The 21,926-nt window shown below is 29.3% G+C and overlaps 1 protein-coding gene across 1 annotated transcript in view; it reads left to right on the top strand.

Moving 5' to 3' along the window:
• LOC123305133 (dystrophin, isoforms A/C/F/G/H-like) overlaps positions 1-21,926 on the top strand; it is a 794,529-nt gene that overhangs the window by 619,006 nt on the left and 153,597 nt on the right. Inside the window, 1 exon segment of the mRNA XM_044886763.1 lies at positions 11,850-11,994. Coding sequence (XP_044742698.1) covers positions 11,850-11,994 — 145 coding nt within the window.

Raw genomic sequence — 21,926 nt, forward strand, 5'->3', positions numbered from 1 at the left:
AGTGAACCGATTTGAATGCTTTTTTTTTTTATTTGAAAGCAGGAATTTTATCGATGGTTTTTGGACATGTTTTGTCAAAACCGGTTCAATCCCCGCACAAAGAGGGATGTCAATATTTTGGGTGTTAATGTGAACCAATTTGAATGGGTTTTTTTGTTTGAAAGGTAATTTAAGCAATAGTTTTCTAAACTATGTTTCATGAAAATCTGACGGGAAATGGCAGTGTATGCCATAATCAGTGGTGTATTTTCATCTTTTAAAGTTTTAATAAAGAGTAAGTAAGTCAGAGAGCAAACAATCACCTACAACATTTCCTTATAATAAAAATAAAATATGATTGAAATAATAATCTAGAAAGAAAAGTGTATTTTATCATCATCATAACATTAGACCTAAACTTTATTAACCTTCAAATAAATTCTAAGCTTACAACTGATATTACTTAAGTGATTTTTTACAATCGTTGCGGTATCACATACATGATAAATATAACGTTATATTATAGTTTGTACGCGACATTTCGTTTATTTATTGGAATAATAATATCTACCAAGTAAATTTTACTAGGGTAACAGTAAAGTCCAATATCCAACCTAACCCATATAATATAAATGGTATATTCATTTTACTCCTATATACAGGCTTCAATATCCTGTTTTCACTCGATTTTGACGTTATCCGATTACGTGATTGACCATGCGCCCATAATGAAGAGAAAATATCTTTAACAATCCTCTAACGCAAGTAAAATAAATTATACAATTTTCGTTTCATTACGAATTCAAGTGAAGTGACATTTAATGAATTGTAGCATACTAATTGTATTTACAAGTGTTAACAAAATTTAAAAAACGCCCGAGAAAATTTTCTTACTTGGAACCCTAAACTCGTACTTGAAACGTATCTTAGAACACTCTCCAGTAAATTTTTTTTTCCATATAGAGCCTTCTAAAAACTGAAACGGGAGGATCATCGCCTAATTTTTAGTTGTCCCGGGTACGGCACCTTTCAAACGAAATAAAAAAACAAAATTGGTTCATCCGTTTAGGTGCTACGATGCCATAGACAAACATACAGATACCCAGACACATTGACAGAAAGGCACCACACATAACGTTCAAACTTATAACACCGCCTTTTTTGGTTTGGGGGTTAAAAACCTCTTTAGAATTTAAAATTACTCGTAAATATTCAGACTTGTATTCTAAAGTTTTTCACCAAAAGAATAACTCAATTATTTTAAACCCAGCGACTGTGTACCTACATAAGAACAAATATTAGTAATTTTAAAATGGTGGGCCATGAACCTTACTTCATCAGGCGAGACTACATTTAAGTCCCACAACTCAATACGTATATACCTTGATTTAACCTTCATACGTAATTTAAATCAATTTCGTTATATTTCATTTTTTTTACTATCATCGATCTGTTTAATTTTAATTTTTACAATTTCTCGAATATTTTCTTATACATATAGTATGAACTATAAAAATATTGAAAATATGTGAAACACAAAGGCCTTTAGCCCTTGAATAATAATAATAATAATAATAATAATAATAATAATTTATTTGAAATAGACCATTTACAAATGATATACAAAACGTCAAAAAACAAATATATTACAATAAATCATCCATACAATAAGGCATGCGTTAAAGTAAGAAATTTTTTAATTTTTTTTGATATGAAACATAAATAAGTTAAAGGCATAACTTAATTAAAATTATAAAATTAAAGCTGTATATAGAGGTAGTTTGGGGTTCATAAAAGAGCTTTCCACATACATTGAAATATATACACTTAAGTTATGGATGCAGTTAGATATCTAAGTGGTTCTTCGTAAGTGTATTATATAATGAAAAGTTTTTAGGAAAAATAAAATGTTACACCGTCACTTGTAAGTTGGAAAAGGAGAATAATGATTTTTTACATTTCTACAATTCAACAATTCACAATACATAGATAGAAGTACTCGCTTCTACAATGGTCTCATTTTGTGTATGGTTCGTCTACTTACTGGGATCTAATATATTCCATATAAATTAGTAATAATATCTTATCCATATTTTTGGAATAAATTTTATTGTAATCATACAGCTCAAAATTTTTGATGCACGCTAAATTTAAAAGTTTGGTAAATATTTTCATAAAAGAAAATAATCAGGGAATTTTTATGATTTTGGTGCTCATTTTTCGTAGTGGTACGAAAAGTCTCGAAATTTCTAGACGGCGACTGGTAAAAGCATAACTTTCTTATAGTAATATTTCAACTCTTAAGAAAGCAAATTTTGTGTGAATGATCTTTCATCGCTTAGATCAGTCGGTAATGCAGATCAGTTGCAGATCAAATTAGGCACAATAATTCAATAACGCGAAGCTATACTTATCAATTTGTAGCCTGCTATCTCTCATAGTTTCTAGAAGCACCTCTAGAAACTACATTACGAAATTTAGTGCTCAGAGGTTTTCAAAGCTTTTCCCTGATACTATAAAAGAATGAATATTGTAAATTGATTTAACTTAAGCGTTTAAAAATAATTAACGTGTATTCATTCCAGTGAAAAAAATTGTTATCACTAAATGAATTTTTTGGGTGCTGATTTTAAATTTAATATAAAAAACATCGCATGTTATATTTTTGAATACTTGATGCATTTTTAAGCTCTTGCCTTTTTTTCAAGCTTTTTTCAATGAATGACGAAAACCGTTGGGTTTTATTTTTTGAACTGTTTTAAGCAGTTTGAATTATTATAATTTTTCATCAAACTTCTCTGTATTTAAGGTACAAGCATTTCAATTATATATTTTTTTGATGGTTTTTATTTCGAAAACAAGTTATAAAATGCTTTAATTCACAATATAAAATCCAATAATTTTAATCATTCACCTTATCGTTTAACGTAGTTCCAGCATGGTATTTGCAGTTTCTATGTTAAAGCAATGGTACAATTTTTTTTTCGACAGAATTTAACGAAAAATTAAATTTAAGAATTTAATAATGCTTACTATTAATTCCCAAAGTTTCAGAAATTTTGACCGTTTAAAATGGGAAATAATTATGCCAACGTCCCAATTTCGATCAATTTCTCGAAAGTGAAAATTAATTTCTAAATTTTTTTGTTAGAATTTTATTGTATAAACATTTTTTTCTACTTTTTCTTCAATATATAATAATATCATAAAAAATAGTTGGAGAGACCGGACATTTTACATGCTTTAAATGGGACATGACCCTCAAAATCGCGAACTTTGTCTTTAAATATCTCGCGATCTAAACGGTCAAAAATTATGAAATTTTAGGAATTCATAAATAAAGCTATTATAAACCCGAGAAAAAAAATTCGGCCAAATCTGTCGAAAAGTGATTTCATGCTGGTACTACCTTAAATACCGAAAACGGTGAAAATAGGTAAAAAATGTCAAGAGGCAATGCTAAAATAATTGAAAAAATAAGATATAATATTAAATTTTAATCCGCGCCCAAAATATTCTCCATTTAATTAACTAATTTTTATATTCATACAAACATGTTGCACAGGGTCTCATTAAAATCCACACCAGAAAAAAAAATTCCAAGCTAAAGGCCTTTTTTTCGTTTTTATTTTCTTGGATAATAGAATTAACTAATTTTTATATTCATACAAACATGTTGCACCGGGTCTCATTCAAATCCACACCAGAAAAAAAAATTCCAAGCTAAAGGCGTTTTTTCGTTTTTATTTTCTTGGAAAATAAATAGTTTTAGTTGATTTTTAGTTTTAACCTTTTTTTTTTCATATGATACTAAAGAAATGATAAAAATTCAACTTTTCATATTTATAGAGAATGTGATGATATGTCCCAGTACTAAAATGTATAACAACATACATTAAAAATTTTTATGGTATATTTTCTTACATTTTATGACCATCACTTCCTCTATTTTATTTTCATAATTTTTTTTTTTTGTTGAACACTTATTTTAACTTTTACTACCGTAAATTTTACTATAAATAATTAGGTGATTTGTGAAGGATTTTTATGAAGTACGTACTCGTTATTTCAACTAATGCGTCTTGCGTAAAAAATAACTATTGTATGGAAATAAATACATAAATTTTAAATAATAAAATCCGAAATCTAATAATATTTTTGAATATATATTTATGGAATACGAAGTTCTTTCTAAAATTCATAATTACAGAATTGAAATACTTATTACCCATTTCAAATACTTAAAAATGATCAGCAATTTTAAACGATTTATATCAACGCGAGGAATCAAGGAATTTACGAACTAACTGCTTTCTGTTATAAACTAGAAAATAGAAATAAAAACTCTAAAAGTATAATTTTCAAAGAAGATATAGAGTAAATAATCGATTCAATTGTATGTGATTTCATTACACAAAGTTTTAAAAAATTACTAGATTGAAGTATACGCGTTTACTTTGCTATTAATATTATTAACAAGTAAAGATTTCTTGAGTCAACGATCTCAATACTTAATTCAAGAAATTTGTATTCGACTGCTAGAAATTATTTAATTTCAACCATGTTAAGAACATTTTTTCTTGCAAATAGTTCTTTTTACTGTGTAGCAAAATATTTAAATTCTTCGTATGTGCCATTTCTAGTCAAAGTATTGACCATAATCTAGTCAAAATATTTACTGTGAATTGAACAGTAAACATGTTTTTATGGCTAAGCATATTGTATAATCAATCAAATCTATATCGATTTTCTTACTTGATGGATAATGTCTAACTACAGTAATATATTTAAACATATAGGGTTCGTAATCTTTTATATTCGTACGCAAACATGTAATAACTTTGGCGTTTGTCAACCGATTTAATTGATTGGACATGTTTTTAAATATAAATTCAGTATAATTTTAACAGTATTTAATAATTTTTCAGTATGAATTTATTCACACCGAAACAACTATACGAAATACGTGCATATCTTTTAAATTACCTTGTTTGATAAGCACCGTCCAACAATGCGTTATGGCGTCAAATTTTGTTGAGCACAGGAGAGTGGGAGATCGTCTGAGAGATCGCAAATTGAGATAATTGACGAGGTCCATTTCACAGTCTCTGGCGACATTAATAAGCAATATTGTTCCATTTAGGGAACGGAGAATTCGCACAAGCTTCATGAAACGCCGTTGTATGCCCAAAAAGTGATTGATTGTGCCATAACGTAGGAAAAACGACACATTTTGTATTAACTAATAGCAACATCAATCAAGTTACCGCCGGTGATTGATGTATTCAAAAAGTTCGAATAAATAGCAGAGAACCAAATTGAATTAAAATATCACATATTTGTTTTGGTTCAAAGTTTTCCTTAACATACCGACATAATATATGGCACACCCTATACGACATGACAAAAAGTCACGTATCTAAGCAATTTAGATTTTTATGAAAAGTTTCCTTTTTATGTACATTATACATACACACTTATTTTTATGCTTTGTTAATATTTTTATAAACAACGATTTTAATTTTCTTTACGAATTTTTCTCTATCATAAAACAAAGAAAAGGTATAAAAGGGCGGTCAAGTTAAAATCGTGCTCGAAAGATAAAGACTTGTAAATGTTTATTAAAAATTATCCCAATCTAATAATAATACTCACCAAATAGGCCTATGTATGAATGATATTTTGAAATAATACAACTGAAGCTTTAATAACAACGCTGTTTCGTTTCCCTATTCGTTGTTCCCGAACTTTTCACAAATAATAAAGATTATAGAAAATAAATTTAATCTTGAACGATCTATATGTATATTTGGCGTTTGTGATTAGTTCCTCGATTTTGTAGAAGGTGAGTGAATTTTATAACCACTTTGACAGATCGAAGGGCATTTTTTTACACACTTAGACTGTAAATATGGTTGATAAAAATATTGTTTTAAATTCCTAACAGCCGTAATATTCGTGATTTTTATTGGTCGAGATTTAATAACTTTTTTGGTCATAAACCTAAGAACGAAAACGATGAAATTGTATATAAATATTATGTTGTATAATGTCTGTTACATCTGTGTGCTTGGTATCTTATCTGTTCAATTCAACTTTATCAAAGTATAATATAATAAAATAAAGAAAAAAGTTTTCCAGTGATAAAAATTTGTATACCTTGTATATATGAAATGTATCAGAGTATAATAAGTTTAGTTCCAAGTTTATCACGTTTAGAAATATTACGCTACAAAGAAAATTCTGGAATAGGTTTCATAAAATCACCGTTTCATAAAATTATCTGATTTTATGCAAGTTAGTATGTATACCCTTAGAGATAATTTATTCCATTTGTTCGAGTAGAAAGTGTTCCTCTCAAATATAAGTATAAAGGTGCCCTTTATAGAATCTCGAAAAGATTGTTAGCGGTTGATGCCATTCCTTCAATATTATATTATTAATGTGAAAGTAAGGATGCTTGTTGTTAGTTACGCTTTTACGCAAAAATCATCGAAAGGTTTGAATAAAACTGTACAATAATATAGCTCATACATCAGACTCACACATGAGCTATTATTTATAAAGATATATTTAAAAGAAAAACAATTAAATTTAACTACGACATTTCACCACGCCATCAATGAACGAGTATCATTTTGAACCATAAATTAAAAATTACTGTAAAATTGTGTACGATATAGAATTCATGGCCACTTGTTTCGATTCACTCCATGAATCAAGATATATATACCATTAAAAAAATTGAATTCTGTACATATATTTTACCTGTGTAAAACAATCCCTACCCCTATTTAGAGTGTTATGGATGGAAGATAAACGAGAGTAAAAGAGGTGAAGACTATATCGCGATGGTCTTTAAGCTTATGCGTCACCCCTGAAATTTTTGACAAAAATTAAAATTAAACAAGTTTTTCATGTGATTGCGACCCTCTTACGATCTACATGAAAATAACTTAGTATAACTGCCTAAAAAACTATTGTAGTTCAACAGAGACGCATACCGTAGAGGTTAAATACTCGCTCTCTATACAAGAGAATTCAAGTTCATAAAATCAATTATCGTAAATATTTTTGTTAAAATATATTCAAGTACAAAAAGGAAATTTGGCAAATATTTTATTAATGTTTTAATTTCTTTTTTACACCACGTTTCAATAAAAATACTACTTTTTCCTAGTGCGTAAGTAGACAATTCAATAGGCTTTTTCATCATGTCATAAGCGCAAGTGCAGAGTTTATTTTTTCGTACTGACAGCAATAAGTAGGACTAAGATAGAAGATATTTGTTATTCATTTTATCACATTGGCTATAAATCATTTAGTACGAAACAAATGTGAATCGTGATTTTAAAATGAAAAGCCCTATAAATTAATTACAAAATAAAATAAAAAACCTTAATAAAATAAATATCTGTTAATTCATTTAATGAATTATAAATAGTAAAATTGAATTACATGAATTATAAATAGTCAAATTTTATTTTTTCTACCCTACAATGCCCCAACTTCCACGCAATGCTTGGAACTATTTTCAGCACATGATTTGATGTAATTTCGCTTGATCCATGGTTATAAATTCGGCAACATATTATCCAGTTGCATATAACGCGCCATGGAGAGGTTGGTTATAAAAATATTATACAGTTGTATTATTATAAGTATATCTACTCCTTCTACGTACCTACTAACATACATTAAAAGTTTACGGATAGCATTGCACATAATAATTGTAGTTGAAATTTATGTAGCGTATTATATATATGTACCCACTTAAAATGCACTCAAATATTATATAGTTTAGTTCTGCACCTAAGAAACGTATTCTACGTAGAGTACAATGTGCTATACAAATTATACTCGCTATGTTTTCAAACATCAGTATTACGCCATAAAATAGCCGATAAGAAAAGGGTCACAGTATCTATGAATTTTGAACTCCCGAACTAAAAAAAGGTGACATATAAATAATTACTATGGAAATGAATGGGCAAATAAATCAGGCTTAATTCGTTTCGAAAAGTGAAATGAAAAATAATTAGGTAATTTAAAACAATAATTCAAAAGAAAAAAGTCAACTCAAATATTTCATTTTCAATTAAAATGTTTTCAAAAATTTGTCCCAAAAATGATAGCTCTCTTGAAGTATCCTTTTTTTCATCTGATGTCCTTGATTATCACTTTCATATTGATTTAAGAAGGAGTGTTGTAAGTTTAAAGTGCTTATCTGTGCGTCTGTGTGTTTCTCAGTAGCATCGTAGCCCCTAAACGGTCGAACCGACTTGATTGAGAACATTTTATAGCTAAGTTTCCAAAAATCGGTTAACAAGGAATAAATCGCATTCGTCGGGGGTTTTTTAAATTTTGTAAATTTCACTTCTTTCAAATAACTTGTAAATAATATTGCCACCAAAATTTGGTAGCTTACCTCAAAATTACAATTTGATTTTAGTATGAAAATAGAAAGAAACATAGATATATCGTAGTGGCTATTAGGAAGGATTATATAGCGTCAACGAATATTTTGGAATAATCTTCAACTTAATTCAACGACAGTACTGAGATACAACCTATATCAAATACCAATATGTTATCCAATTTCTTTTATATATAGATGTCCAAGAATGTCGTAGACAATACCACTATGGCTAGGTACTATGTGCAACTAAAAGCCGCATTAATCAAGTCGTAGACAATACCTGTGGTATTATTATATTTATTATAATACATAATACCCATTGATATTCCACACATACCGTACCACAAAGAAATGTATATATCTAATGTATGTTGAAATATATATTTCAACGATACATGTATATCTAAATGTAATAATGTTAGTAGCTATATATTTTATAAATGCTTTTATATACACCAGAAAACATATTTACTCCATATAATGTTTGTACCTTAACGTTATATCCTTTGTTATTTTGTTGTAAATATGAAATCCGTCAATTCTTATTATGCTCATCTGGTATATGTGTTCGACATAAAACATGAAATTATTGCGTATACACGAAGTTCTGTTATTGACTGCAAAAACCCAGCTTACCAAAATTTAAGCTCATTAAAAAAAAAAAAACTATTTTCCAATTTTGGATCTGATGAAAAATTGATAAACTTGTTTATTTACTGGCTATCATTCGATAACAAGTAGCCAATGCTTCTGCAGTCAATAACAGAACCCGGTGTATGTACGTTAGTTTCAATTATTCTTTTATTCGTATATTTGAATCTATTTCATTGAACTCATTTAGGCCTTAAAGGAGGGACTGGTATCGCTTTTGATCAGTCTAAATCAGATCTTTTGATACGTTTAAAGAAAGTCACTGCCTAGATCAATTATGGAATAAAAGAACACTCAAATAAATATCAGTAGAAAACTACGACTAAAAAAAAATTAAAGATCGACCGGAAAAATAAAAAGAAGAAAAATAAGAATTAAAAGAAAGATAGAAATAATAATGACAATAAAATATTTTTACACAAATAACTGAACAGGTACAGGTACAATGTAGTCCATGTGTAAGGCAAATGGACTACATTGAAGCATTAAAAAATATTTGAAATTAAAACACGCGCCTTCTACTAAATAATTTCACAAAATGAAAATAAGATTGCTCGAGGAAAATTGTATAAATGTCACCGCCATCGATTGAAAAATTTATAAAACTTAAAAGTGAATTCAATTCCGTTCGCAGTATGCCTAGGGTAGTGGGTAAGATTCCCGCCGTCACAACAAAAATTAATTTAATTAATAGTTGTGATGGGCTGGTGGAGTGCATGGTATAATAGGTTGGCTGATAAGTCCCCGGTCTGACACATAGATGGCGTCGCTAGTATTAAATGCATATTATTTTTATATAGTACCAACCTTCAAATGATTCGTGTCAAAATTTGACGTCTGTAAGTCAATTAGTTTGTGAGATAGAGCGTCTTTTGTGAAGCAACTTTTGTTATTGTGAAAAAAATGGAAAAAAAGGAATTTCGTGTTTTGATAAAATACTGTTTTCTGAAGGGAAAAAATACAGTGGAAGCAAAAACTTGGCTTGATAATGAGTTTCCGGACTCTGTATTTTTTCCCTTCAGAAAACAGTATTTTATCAAAACACGAAATTCCATTTTTTCCATTTTTTTCACAATAACAAAAGTTGCTTCACAAAAGACGCTCTATCTCACAAACTAATTGACTTACAGACGTCAAATTTTGACACGAATCATTTGAAGGTTGGTACTATATAAAAATAATATGCATTTAATACTAGCGACGCCATCTATGTGTCAGACCGGGGACTTATCAGCCAACCTGTTATGCATGAAGGAGTTGCACTCTGAAAATAATTGAGGCTCTATAGCCTAAGTGTGTCTTTCGTGGACAGCTAATATAACCTAACCTAACCAAGAAGTGAATTTAACCGGTTCTCTATAAAAAAAAAAACCTTAAATTTAATTGCTAGCAGAAAATTATACCCAGAAAATTAAGACAAATGTGAAAACACAAGACAAATGTGATATCATCTTATGTATTACTCCGTATGTTTAGTAATACATAAGATGATATCTTTTACATCTAAGTGACTCTGTATTGGACAATTTTATTGATATTTGATTAATTGTTTTGAGTTAATTATATCAGTACCCATCGGATCGAAATTTATATTGATATAAGAGCGTAACGCTAAATTATTTTTGTTATCTAAAAATCGACAAGTTTATCAATGCAACCCCCCTAAAATTTCGTTTTTCAGTTCTATACATACTAGAAAGATATGTTGGACTCGCCGCGGAATCGCTTGATACCTAAGCTTTCATAAAATTCATGTACTGTTTTTTTGTGGGATGCCAAACCAAAGCTAAAGGCTTCCACGAATTTCAAAGGGTGAAACCCTTTGCGAGCTCAGCTAGTTATAGCTATATTTTCGTATAAATTAGAAACGACCAGTAGGGAAGCTTTATGATCGTTAGGACACGTGTGGGAGTGAATTTACTAAATGTTATTATTTATACTAGACTTTATGTTAATTGACTAATTTAGATGCTCCCTACAAGTTGTAGAAGTAGCTTTAATAGTTGCCTTATATGCATTGTGTAGGTACACATATATTTTATTTAGTATTGTTATCATAAGGCATAATGTACTGGAAGCAATCGAATTCATATGCTTATAATAATAATAATAATAACAAGATGGTATTGCATTGTTTCAGTCATAAGTGTTGTTTGGCAAAAATATCCTTTATTGCTATTTGAAACTAATTGGATCTTGTTAATACTTAATAATATTCCAATTGTTTGTTTATCTACAAAGAAACCAAATTTAAATTTGTTTAAAAAATTCGCTAGTTCGCCATTTCTGTTATTAAAGTCATATTTTCGCCCTAGATGCTTCTTATTATTAAACGTTTTATATTGAAATTGGATTTTTATCTTAACATGTTTTTGAACATGTGAAAAATTTACATAAAAAGACTGGAACTTGGGCGGGACATAAACACTACTTAAAGGTACTTCGTTAATACTAACCTTAAATATACTTATTTTCAACCCTCCATCTCAATTTTGAGGTGCTATGTAGTTGAGCAAAACTTTCAGATGGTCTCCAAAATCGATATTTTTTCTCTGGTATTACTCTCCCTACATGCCAAATTCCAGCCCAATGGGACTAAAAGAGGCTTCTCTATATTCCATATAGATATATACAGCCATTTCCAAAGTTTTTAAATAGTGTTCTAAGGACTTCAAAATGTATTTAACCGTCATTACAGTGCATAAATATTTTCGTGGACAATATGAATTTTGTTACTTATCAACTTAAAAAAATAACGCTTAGTTATGAAATAACTTTTAATAATATTTTTTACTTTCAGAAATCGACTAGAAAGTAATGCTGAACACTGGAATGCATTATTACTTTCTTTACGTGAATTAATTGAATGGGTAATTCGAAAAGATACCGAACTTACAGGATTGGCTCCCGTTCGTGGTGATATTGCATCCATTCAAAAACAACAGGTACGTTCCATAAAATTACTATATTACTTTCTTTTTTATTTATTTTTTTTATATTTGTACGGACGTTGTACATATGTAATGTTCCCAAATTTTCAACGACAGTGATTTACTTTCCGATGTACTTTTGAGCTGCTGCTGAAGTTTGGCAATGATTACTACGTGATTCTGTTCCACTTTTCATTTCTTAAAGTCTCGTAATCTACTTTAACTTATACAAGTATTCATAAAAAAGAATTTATTTTTAGAGATTTTAGTAAAAAAAATGGAGTATACTTATGCATGCATGTCAAATATTGTACTCCGAAAATTCTTATGATTGGATTGTTCGTCCATGGCGCTTGAGAAATTTAATAGTGCTATCAGCTTAAAATTCATTTTAACCATCACTCGATAAAACAGAGTGTCTTAATTTTCACTTAATGAAAATGAAACTCGAAGGTAGGAATATTTAGTTCAAAAAAATTTGTTTCGTCTATGGTTACCAAATTTTAGAAATTCTGGATACTTTTTTTAGAAACATGGAGCTATGTACTTGAAAAAAAGCTTATTTTCCTAGATATTTAAATGCAGATGTTTTTTTAATATAACATTTGCTTTATAACTTTCTTAGTATATATCATTGTAATGTTATTCATCAAGTCCCAAATTTAGGAGATATTTTCAAATTGCGCGTTATTTTGAGAAATTTGTTTGGGATTTTTTGTGTTTACCATGGATGTGTAGATTATTCCAGAGTATTCAAAGAAGTTGAACCACTTCTGTAATGAAATTAGTTCACGCCAAAAGAGTAAAGTCTAGAGAATAAATGGCTTTCATTTATCGAACATTATAGAAAACATAAACATGTTTTTTCTTGATTTGGAAATTAGAACATGCGTTATTGTTAAAGCAAACAATATATAGACAGAAAAAGAGTTCGGCATTAATTTTTCAACGAGTTTTCAATAATAATGTAACATAAGATTTAATAAGTTATAATGTTTAATAAATAAATTTAACACATAAACTTTATAATATACCAAAATTGTTTTTACTTGGGTAGGTACTGAGTATTACTCACTCGATGCTATTTTGCTGGTTATGTTGCTTTTAACATTAAACTTTATAATGGTTTTTAGCTGACTTAGTGTATACATGTTTAGAACAATATATGGGTTTAAGAGAAATATAACAGACAAAGATGAAGAAAAAGGCATTTTCTTTTTATTAAAATATGGGAATTTTTTTATAGTGTTTTAAAAAATTATTTAAGTATAAATTTTTCAGTCATGAAAAAGTCTGTACGAGACTCATATTACATTTTAATACCTTGTTTGTAAGAATTTTATACTTTTTTTTAAACCGCAATGTTGATTTTTTTTATGATAACAACGAAGGCATACGGCGATTAGGCGTAGAGTATTGAAATATTTCTAGTTAAGATGCGCACTCCTTTTGATTTCTAAATTGTATACATTGTAAGAAGCTCTAAATGAGAGCAGGTTTCAATTTAGTTTCTGAAATGAATATGATAGTTTAATAGGCAAAATCTATGTGACGTCCGTACAATATTTTGTATTATTGTCATTAATAAATCCGAGCGACGCCTATTTCCAACTATTTCCTGATTATTTCCTAAAACCTTTACTTTTTTAAAACTGATACGGCTTTCCGAAAAAACTATCACAACCATAGATTTGATAATTTAACGTAGCTATTTAAATTCTTGTTTAGAATTGTAAACAAACTTTAAAAAAGCCGAAAATTACAAAACTAATAATAGACTGGTCATTCTACATTTTTCAAGCCAAAGCCAAGATACAACAAACCAATACATGTAAAAAATTCCCGTTAAATTTATTTGTATTTTTTGAAACGCCCGTATCTCTAAGAAAAAAATATATTTTTAAACGACATCTAATGAAAATTTTGTCCTTAATATATCTACCTAAGAAGAAAGTTTCTGCAAATTTGAAAAATATTGAAAAGTTTTGGCAAAAATAGCTTTTTTGACAAAAAGTAGTTTTTCATTAAATTCCCATAGCTCATATACGTGTGGTTTTTCATAAACGTTTCTATGCTTAAAATTTTCATGTGAAATATAAAATTGGTATCGTGTGAAATATCGGTCGAAAAATCGGTTGTGAAACATTTTGAAATACTATATTAATTATAATTCTTCAATTTTTTTATCTGGTATATTTGCTTCTAATTCATATTGATATTATTAGTGAGGTCTTAGTTATTGATGGAGGTTTTTTTTTTAACAAATTTCTTTTGACATCTAGTAAAACTGTGCTAGAAATTTTAAAATTATTTCCAAACTATGCACAGAATCTTTATTTTTTACGGTCTTAATAAAAGTGATTCCTACCATCCATCTTATTAAAAATAATTACTACCTACATAAAAAAAACCCCGCAAATCCTCTCATAGCCACGCATTTTGCTAGTCCCTAATACATTTGACAGAAAATTCATTTTTTCATACAACGCATTTAAAGTGTACTGATAAATAAAATACTACTTGAGATCAATTAAACTTTAATGAATTAATGAGATTTATTGATTTCAAATTATGAAAATCGTATATTATATATTTTGAATAACATAAACTAATTTCAAACCCTTAAATTTAAATAGATTTAAATTAAAAACTTTTATTATTTAAACTAATTTTGTAACAAACTTAACCTCAAATCACCATAATAATATGAACTAATTATCCAAACAATCTATGGTTTACATGATAGGTAGCTCAAACAATCATCAAACAGAGATGAAAGGTTTATTATGGAAAATGTTGAAAATGTATTTATGTTTCTAAAACCTTAGATGTAGAAAAACAACGATATATTAACGAATACAGCAAGTGGCAGATCCATCAAAGTTTTATCGTGCGCTGGATTTCCTGCATTCGTATATACTTAGGTTGTATATATACTTAGGTTGTATATCATTAAAGACCTATATATACTTAGGTTGTATATACTTCAGTTGTATATACTTAGGTTGTTTATGCTTAAGTTAAGTTACATTGGCTCTCCACGAACGACACACATCAGGTGGTCTAAATAGGAACTACTGAAAAAGGAGTCCACTTCCTCTTTAATAGTACAAACTTTTATCGCCAATTGGCGGGATTTATTCGTTTAGTTCTATAAAAAAAATTAACAAATTCAATAAAATAGCCTGAACTAAAAAAATACAAAATTATTAAATTATATAAGCTATATGCCATTTACATATTATATTGGTGACTTTTAGGCCGCATATACGACATTGTATCATAAAAAAGCTAATAGTTTTATTTGCACACAAAAAATCTTTTGTAAGAAAAATTACTACTAATTTAGGAAAAAGTCTGAGTGAAATGTTTTAATTGGATTAAATTTGTATACACCATTTTAACAATATGATTTATTTTGGTATTTGTACAAAATAAAATGATAATATAAAAAAATTATTTCACAACTAAAAAGATGTAAAAGCAGCTTTTCTGTTCTATTTAACTACCTTGTTCGATGCTCCAGCTCTCTCTTACACAAAACATTAATTCATCAAGATTTAAAATTTAACAAGTTCCGACTATTTAATCATGGATTATAAAGGTACGATGGGTTGTAGCAATTAGTATTACTAGCTGTGAGTATGACGTATATTTTATTTACAGAAGAAAAAAAGGTATAAAAAATATATATGTTTACAAAACCGTATTGTTTGTCAAAAACAATGTACCACATAACCTAAAAAACCACTGGATAAAAATATTGTAATATATGATTTGCTTTTAAGAACTTCGTTTGTTCAAGCTTAAACCTTCTAATTTGCGAGCATATGTTTTAATGTTTTTTACTTTAATTATATTTAAGTCATTTTATTTTTTTTACCTTCCATAATAAAGGTGTAATATTGTGTTTTTTTGTTCTAGATGTAATATCCCCCTTTTTCTGTTTTGTTTTCATAGCTAAAATAATTGTCTCTTATTACAAACTAAGTAACTTAAAGGAAAGTTTTATTCGGAAGTGAATTGTTGCACTAAATATAAGAAAGTATTTTGATCACTTCATGGTAATATGCATCCTTTATGAAATTACAATGATGATGGATTTTTGTCACAGGTATCAATACTCAGCTAGGAGGCTATTAAGAAAGCTGTCCATGAAATTTTCAATTTGCACAAGCATTAAATTGACAACTGTCCTTTTTTCTTATTCCAAAAAAATACTAATATTAATTTATACTACATTCGACAAAACTGACTGATTATTGTATTTGTTTTTTAACTATCTTCCACTTTTAGGATTTAGTCCCGCAATCTGAATGTTTTAAAGGTCTCTAATTGCAAAAAACTTTTCTCAAAAATATATTTTCCGAAACAGATTTTGACAATCGAAATTTTATCCAAAATAAAACTTTTCACTTACTTTTAACCCCGAACCAAAAAAGAGGTGTTATAAGTTTGACCGCTATGTGTGTGTATCTGTCTGCCTGACTGTCTATCTGAGGCATCGTAGCGCCTAAACGAATGGACCGATTTTGATTTTTTGATTCGTTTGAAAGGTAATTTCATGGAGAGTTGTTATTAGCTTTGTTTGAAGTGCAAGTTAAGGGTTCCGTATACGGCCAAAAAGGCCATGATACTCAAAATCGGCTCAGTTTGGAGAAGGCTCTAAGGAAAAAGATAATTTAAAAAAGAGTATTCTGAGATATGTTTCAAGATCGAGTTTATGGTTCCGCAACCGAAAATTGTTAAAATACTCACTTATGGGTAGAAGTCCTTAGCTCTTTTTGAAAGGATTCGTGTTAGTACGAAAAATACAAATTGTAGGTCAGGGGTGATTTCAGGTGATTTTAAAAGATGGCGATGTTTTCTATTGCTCATCTAATTTCTTTGCAACCGAAACTTCTTTTTCTTCAGTGGTAATTTCCTCTAAATTAACTCGTTACCAGATCACATTCCGCTTTTATAAAATTGTATCAAGTGTGCTTTTAATCTGTTAGCTATTTGTTCAAGTGTTCATCGATCCTACCAAATAGATGTCAAAAATGACCATCGTTAAAATGTATATAAATATACATATATATATATATAATTTGTAAAATATTATAAAATTTATGCATGTATATACAATATACGTTTATGTGTCTGTAAACTCTCAAGCGGTCGCAATTTGAGTCCGATTTGAATTAAATTTGGTATCAAGAAGGGTTTTGGTATTTGAAAGGTCAAGTTCGTTAATGAGGAAAAAAGACAGATAAAGAAGGGGTGGGTGGGACGAGCTGCTGTACGCAAAGTACAAAATTTTAATTTTTGCAAAATAAAAAATATATATTAAGCAAAAAAGTACTCGAAAATAAAGTTTTTCGAAATAAAAATTATTAGAAAAATAAAACTGCAATATTCGATTTTAAGAAACGTGTGTTGTATGAAGCTGTTTTTTTTCTATTTTCAATTTTTCATAAGTTTGAAGCAAAACTTTGACATGTTATTTTACATTCTTTTAAATACTTATATCCTTATTTTCAAGTTACTAATATTTTGAGCTAAAAATCTGTATTTCTTGGACTATTAGGACTTATAATAATTTGTCATAAACACACAAACAATATGCTGTCATCTCATACATTCCAGTAGATAGTATTTGTCTACACCTGTGTCGTCTTTCTCATTCCATTTAATCTATGATTCAAACATATATAGTTCTATCACACCAAAGTTGCACTGAACAAGAGAGAGTGTTGATACGAGTGCACATACATATACATCATACACCCTCTCTTGCTCGGTGCCACTTTGGTTTGATAGAACTATACTATTATAAGCATTTACATTTACCGATTAAAATAACAAAGTATTTACAATTGCTATATATATTCACCTACCTAACTCACCACACGATGAATTGTACCTTTTTAAAGCTTTCCCTGAATGGTGTAATATTAAGGTTATAAAATTCCTTCGTATTTGTATTACGGGATTAAAATAACAATGTTTCAGTCAATATTAATTGTTGTTCAATGGACACATTCTAATTAAAAAGAGATTTAAAGGGTAACACAATATGTTCTCAAATAATTAGTGGAATTATCCAAATTATTTGAAATGTTTTTAATTGACTTGTAACCGAAATTTATCTGTAGATAAAGGTAAGTTCTCTCAAATCAGATCAATAATAATTAGTCATGACATCTACAACTGATGCAAACAAGCTGTTCATGTGAGTGCGATCCTCACAGTCCACACTTCAAACCAGATAATGAAATAATTTTTTATAACTGACGTAAAGAGAATATTAATTATTGTATTGCAATCTTTTCAGCACATTTCGATACGCAAATTCGATATCGCTATCCCCTTTCATTCACGAGATATTGTGAGCGAAAAAAGCCTACAAACAGGCAATAATCTAAAAGTGGTGTTAATACATTGCCCTGACCACGAATCGTTAAGAAATGTTCTCTACTCTGGGAATTCAAGAATGTTACATTTTAGGTATGAAGCCATAAGCGTATGATTTCTGGAATTATTTTCAACAAGTGAAAAATTAAAGTAGTCGTAAATTTTGAACTCCTTCTCAACTTTAAAACTGAAATCTTTTTAAAAAAATCCGAAAATCATTATGTTTTTCCATTTTTGACGCCCTAAAAGTTGCCACTTTTGAAGGCGTTTATACGGTTAGAACAAAATTCGGTGGGCTCAAAAAACAATTAATAAGCTTTCATTGTTGCACGAAAAATCGTGTATTGTTGTCATATTTTATAAAATAAATTAAGCAAAAGAAGACATCTTGACTGTCAAATGCAATTACTTATTTCATAATATTGGCTTTTACTTTTCTTCTTTATAATTTACTGGCTGTGAACAACTTGCTTTGCTGGACAACTTCAATTTTAAATACAAAGATTAATGTGTTATAACCTTCATGTCTTATGCCGTCACTTACTCTCCTTTTGTTATTATTTTGGTGCGGAACCCTAACTTTTGAGCTAGCTGTACCTTGCCTAGAAAGAGATGAGAAATATCTATTAATTTTTATGAAAATTGATAAATCCTTGATAAAATGGTTTAAACAGCTTTTAAACGGCTGCACTAATTTTAATGTAACTTCAAATTTTTTAATACATATATCAGAGTTGGGTATATTTGAAAATATTCGATGGTTCACCCTAGCCCCTTACTACCCCCCATCGTTCTATATCCCTTTGCGTCGGAATTTTGTAATATACACGTCACGCTCTTTTATTGATATCTCACTTGGGTATATTTTAAAATAATCGATCGTTTATCCCCACTTTCACACTTTCCCCCACATCCCCTTGCGTCTGGATTACAGTTTTGTAATGTACACATCATGCTCTTTTATTTGATGCCCCACTTATATATAAAAATATCCGATTGCCCATTTCCCCTTTCACGCCCCACCTTTTCATCTCCCGAAGGTTAAAAATAGATAAAAACAATTCTTGAAGCTGCCTGTATATCGTGTTAAAATTTGAACTTAATCGATGCAGAACCTTATATATTTTTAAAGCACACCTCTTTCATTCCCTATTTCAACCCCTTACAGCCCTTTCGCATTAAAGAGCCAATGTGTTAATCCTGGCTATAAACTATCTGTGTTCCAAATTCGGTTCATCCAAATCAATTCAATCGTTCTGGCGTGATTAAGCTACAATCATTCATCCATCCATGTACCCCCCCCCCCCCCATCCAAACTTACACGATTATAATATATATCAGATGAATAGCTTTAAGCGATTGCTCAACCACACACATAAGAATGTAAATTCAACTAAACTGGCCATATCTTTGACATATACACTCTACCTCCACGAGGTCATTATATTTTTCTGTATTGCCCTGTTTAAGCTTTACCCGTTATTGGTTTTGTCAGCTGCCCTAGTCCGTAAGTTCTCTTCTTCCCTTTTTCCTGTGAACTTTAAATTAAGCAGAGACGATCTTTAACATTATGATAATAATTATAAAAATAAAATAAAACTAAAATAACCAACAAATGGTTTTATAGAAATTGATGGCCCAGTAGAAAAAAAAAATTTGTTGCAGAAACCATCCATCCTACGATAAATAAAATTTGAGGTACTAAAATCTGTGTGTACTAAGGTATTAAATTAAGACCGTTAAAAATAAATAAAAACGTTTATTCATTATTAGTTGGGGGGTCGTTTTAAATATAATAATTTTCCATACCGGATGCGAAACCGACCATTTATAAAGTAATTTAATGTTTAAAGTTTTAGTATTTTATTATGTACAAAAATTATATTTACAGTATGATTTCATAGTTCGCGAAACTTTTGTTTTGCAAAATTTGCTTCGTCCGAACATTTGTAGACATACATACGTGGCTTGTTAAATTTATTACCGTTCTTCTTCATGCTTAATTTTAAGATTATGAAATAACAATAAGAAATAACATCAGGAAATTGCTTCTTATCACTTCTCAGTAGCCTCTTATTGGGAAAATCATTCTATAGTTCAAGAGTTTCAAGTAAAGTTGACACTTGGTACACAAAGATACTAATAGTAATTTACAATTTCAAATAAAAATGTTAACAGGCCACTGCTGTTTTTTTTTTAAAGATTTTTACCTGCTGCTATATTAACTGCTTGAAGTCATTTTCCCAATAGCAACTTATAGATTGAATAATAGTCTGATTTACAACATTGAATCAAAAATAAAGAATTTGTTCTTTATCTCCTGGGCGAATTCCAGAAATATTTAATTTTGCTACTTTAACGGTTTACAAGATGGGACCCACGGGACCCAATTGACCTATGTTGCTCATTAACTCGATCTCACTTTTTATATCCTGAGTACGCTGTAAAAATTTCAGCTTGATATCTTTTTTCGTTTATGAGTTACCGTGTTCACAGACGGACGGACCGACAACCGGAAAGAAACTAATTAGGTAATTTTATGAACACCTATACCAAAATTTTGAGCGTAGCATCAATATTTTTAAGCGTTACAAACTTGGGACTAAACTTAGTATACCTTGCATATTACATATATGCATGGTATAATTAATAATCTTGTTAAACTATTAACTCTTCTGCAAACTACAGTTCTACATATTTACAAATTATTTGTACACTTACCTCTTGAATATAGTAGTCACAACCTATCGCAAGCGAGAACTTTTTTTAAATCAATCTTACAATTTTACAATCCATAGTAACATTGTTATCAAAGCAAACGCTATAATTTTTTAATAACTTCCCAAGTTATTGTAATGGTTCCAATTTTACAAATCGCGGCTTCGAAGAAATTTAAAATTTTCAGTTGGAAATAGCTACACAACATAATTTGGAGAAAATTGTGTGTGAATATGTGTGTGTGTACGTACGTATATACGTGCGTGTGTGGTCATCATTTTTTTCCTGATCGATATCGCTCGAACCAAAAATGATATCGACTCCGTTGAGGTATCGATCGAAGCGTATTCACGGCAATAAGATCTGAAGAGACATAACATTCGCCCGAGTCATTTTTCCAAGAATTAGTCAATTCTGTAAATTTTTGAACAAAATTTATCGGATATACTTCTCAAGGATAATTTATAAATAAATTCTTACTTTAGAGACCTATAAACATTAATTAATATAATTAGTTATGTAACGATAGTTATATAACGTACTTTCGGCTAGGAAATAAAGAAAAATAGTATAGAACAGACACCAGGAAATCTTCATGCCTGGAAATCTAATTGGCTTAAAGTCGTAATATACTTTTTCTTTCTAGGTCGGACTCTTGGTTTCTATGTCACTCTCCATATTTTAATACTTTCATATTTTAGTATTTAACTTCAAAATTATGTGTGAAGGTATATCTTAAAAACACAGTATGAACATTAGTGACCTTGTTTGAAAGTTTTATATTTGTTTAGTTGGTGATAGAACAAATCACCTGGTATAATAAAAATGTTTGA

The sequence above is a fragment of the Chrysoperla carnea genome, chromosome 1 (assembly GCF_905475395.1).
Source record: "Chrysoperla carnea chromosome 1, inChrCarn1.1, whole genome shotgun sequence".
In the NCBI taxonomy this organism is placed as follows: Eukaryota; Metazoa; Arthropoda; class Insecta; order Neuroptera; family Chrysopidae; genus Chrysoperla; species Chrysoperla carnea.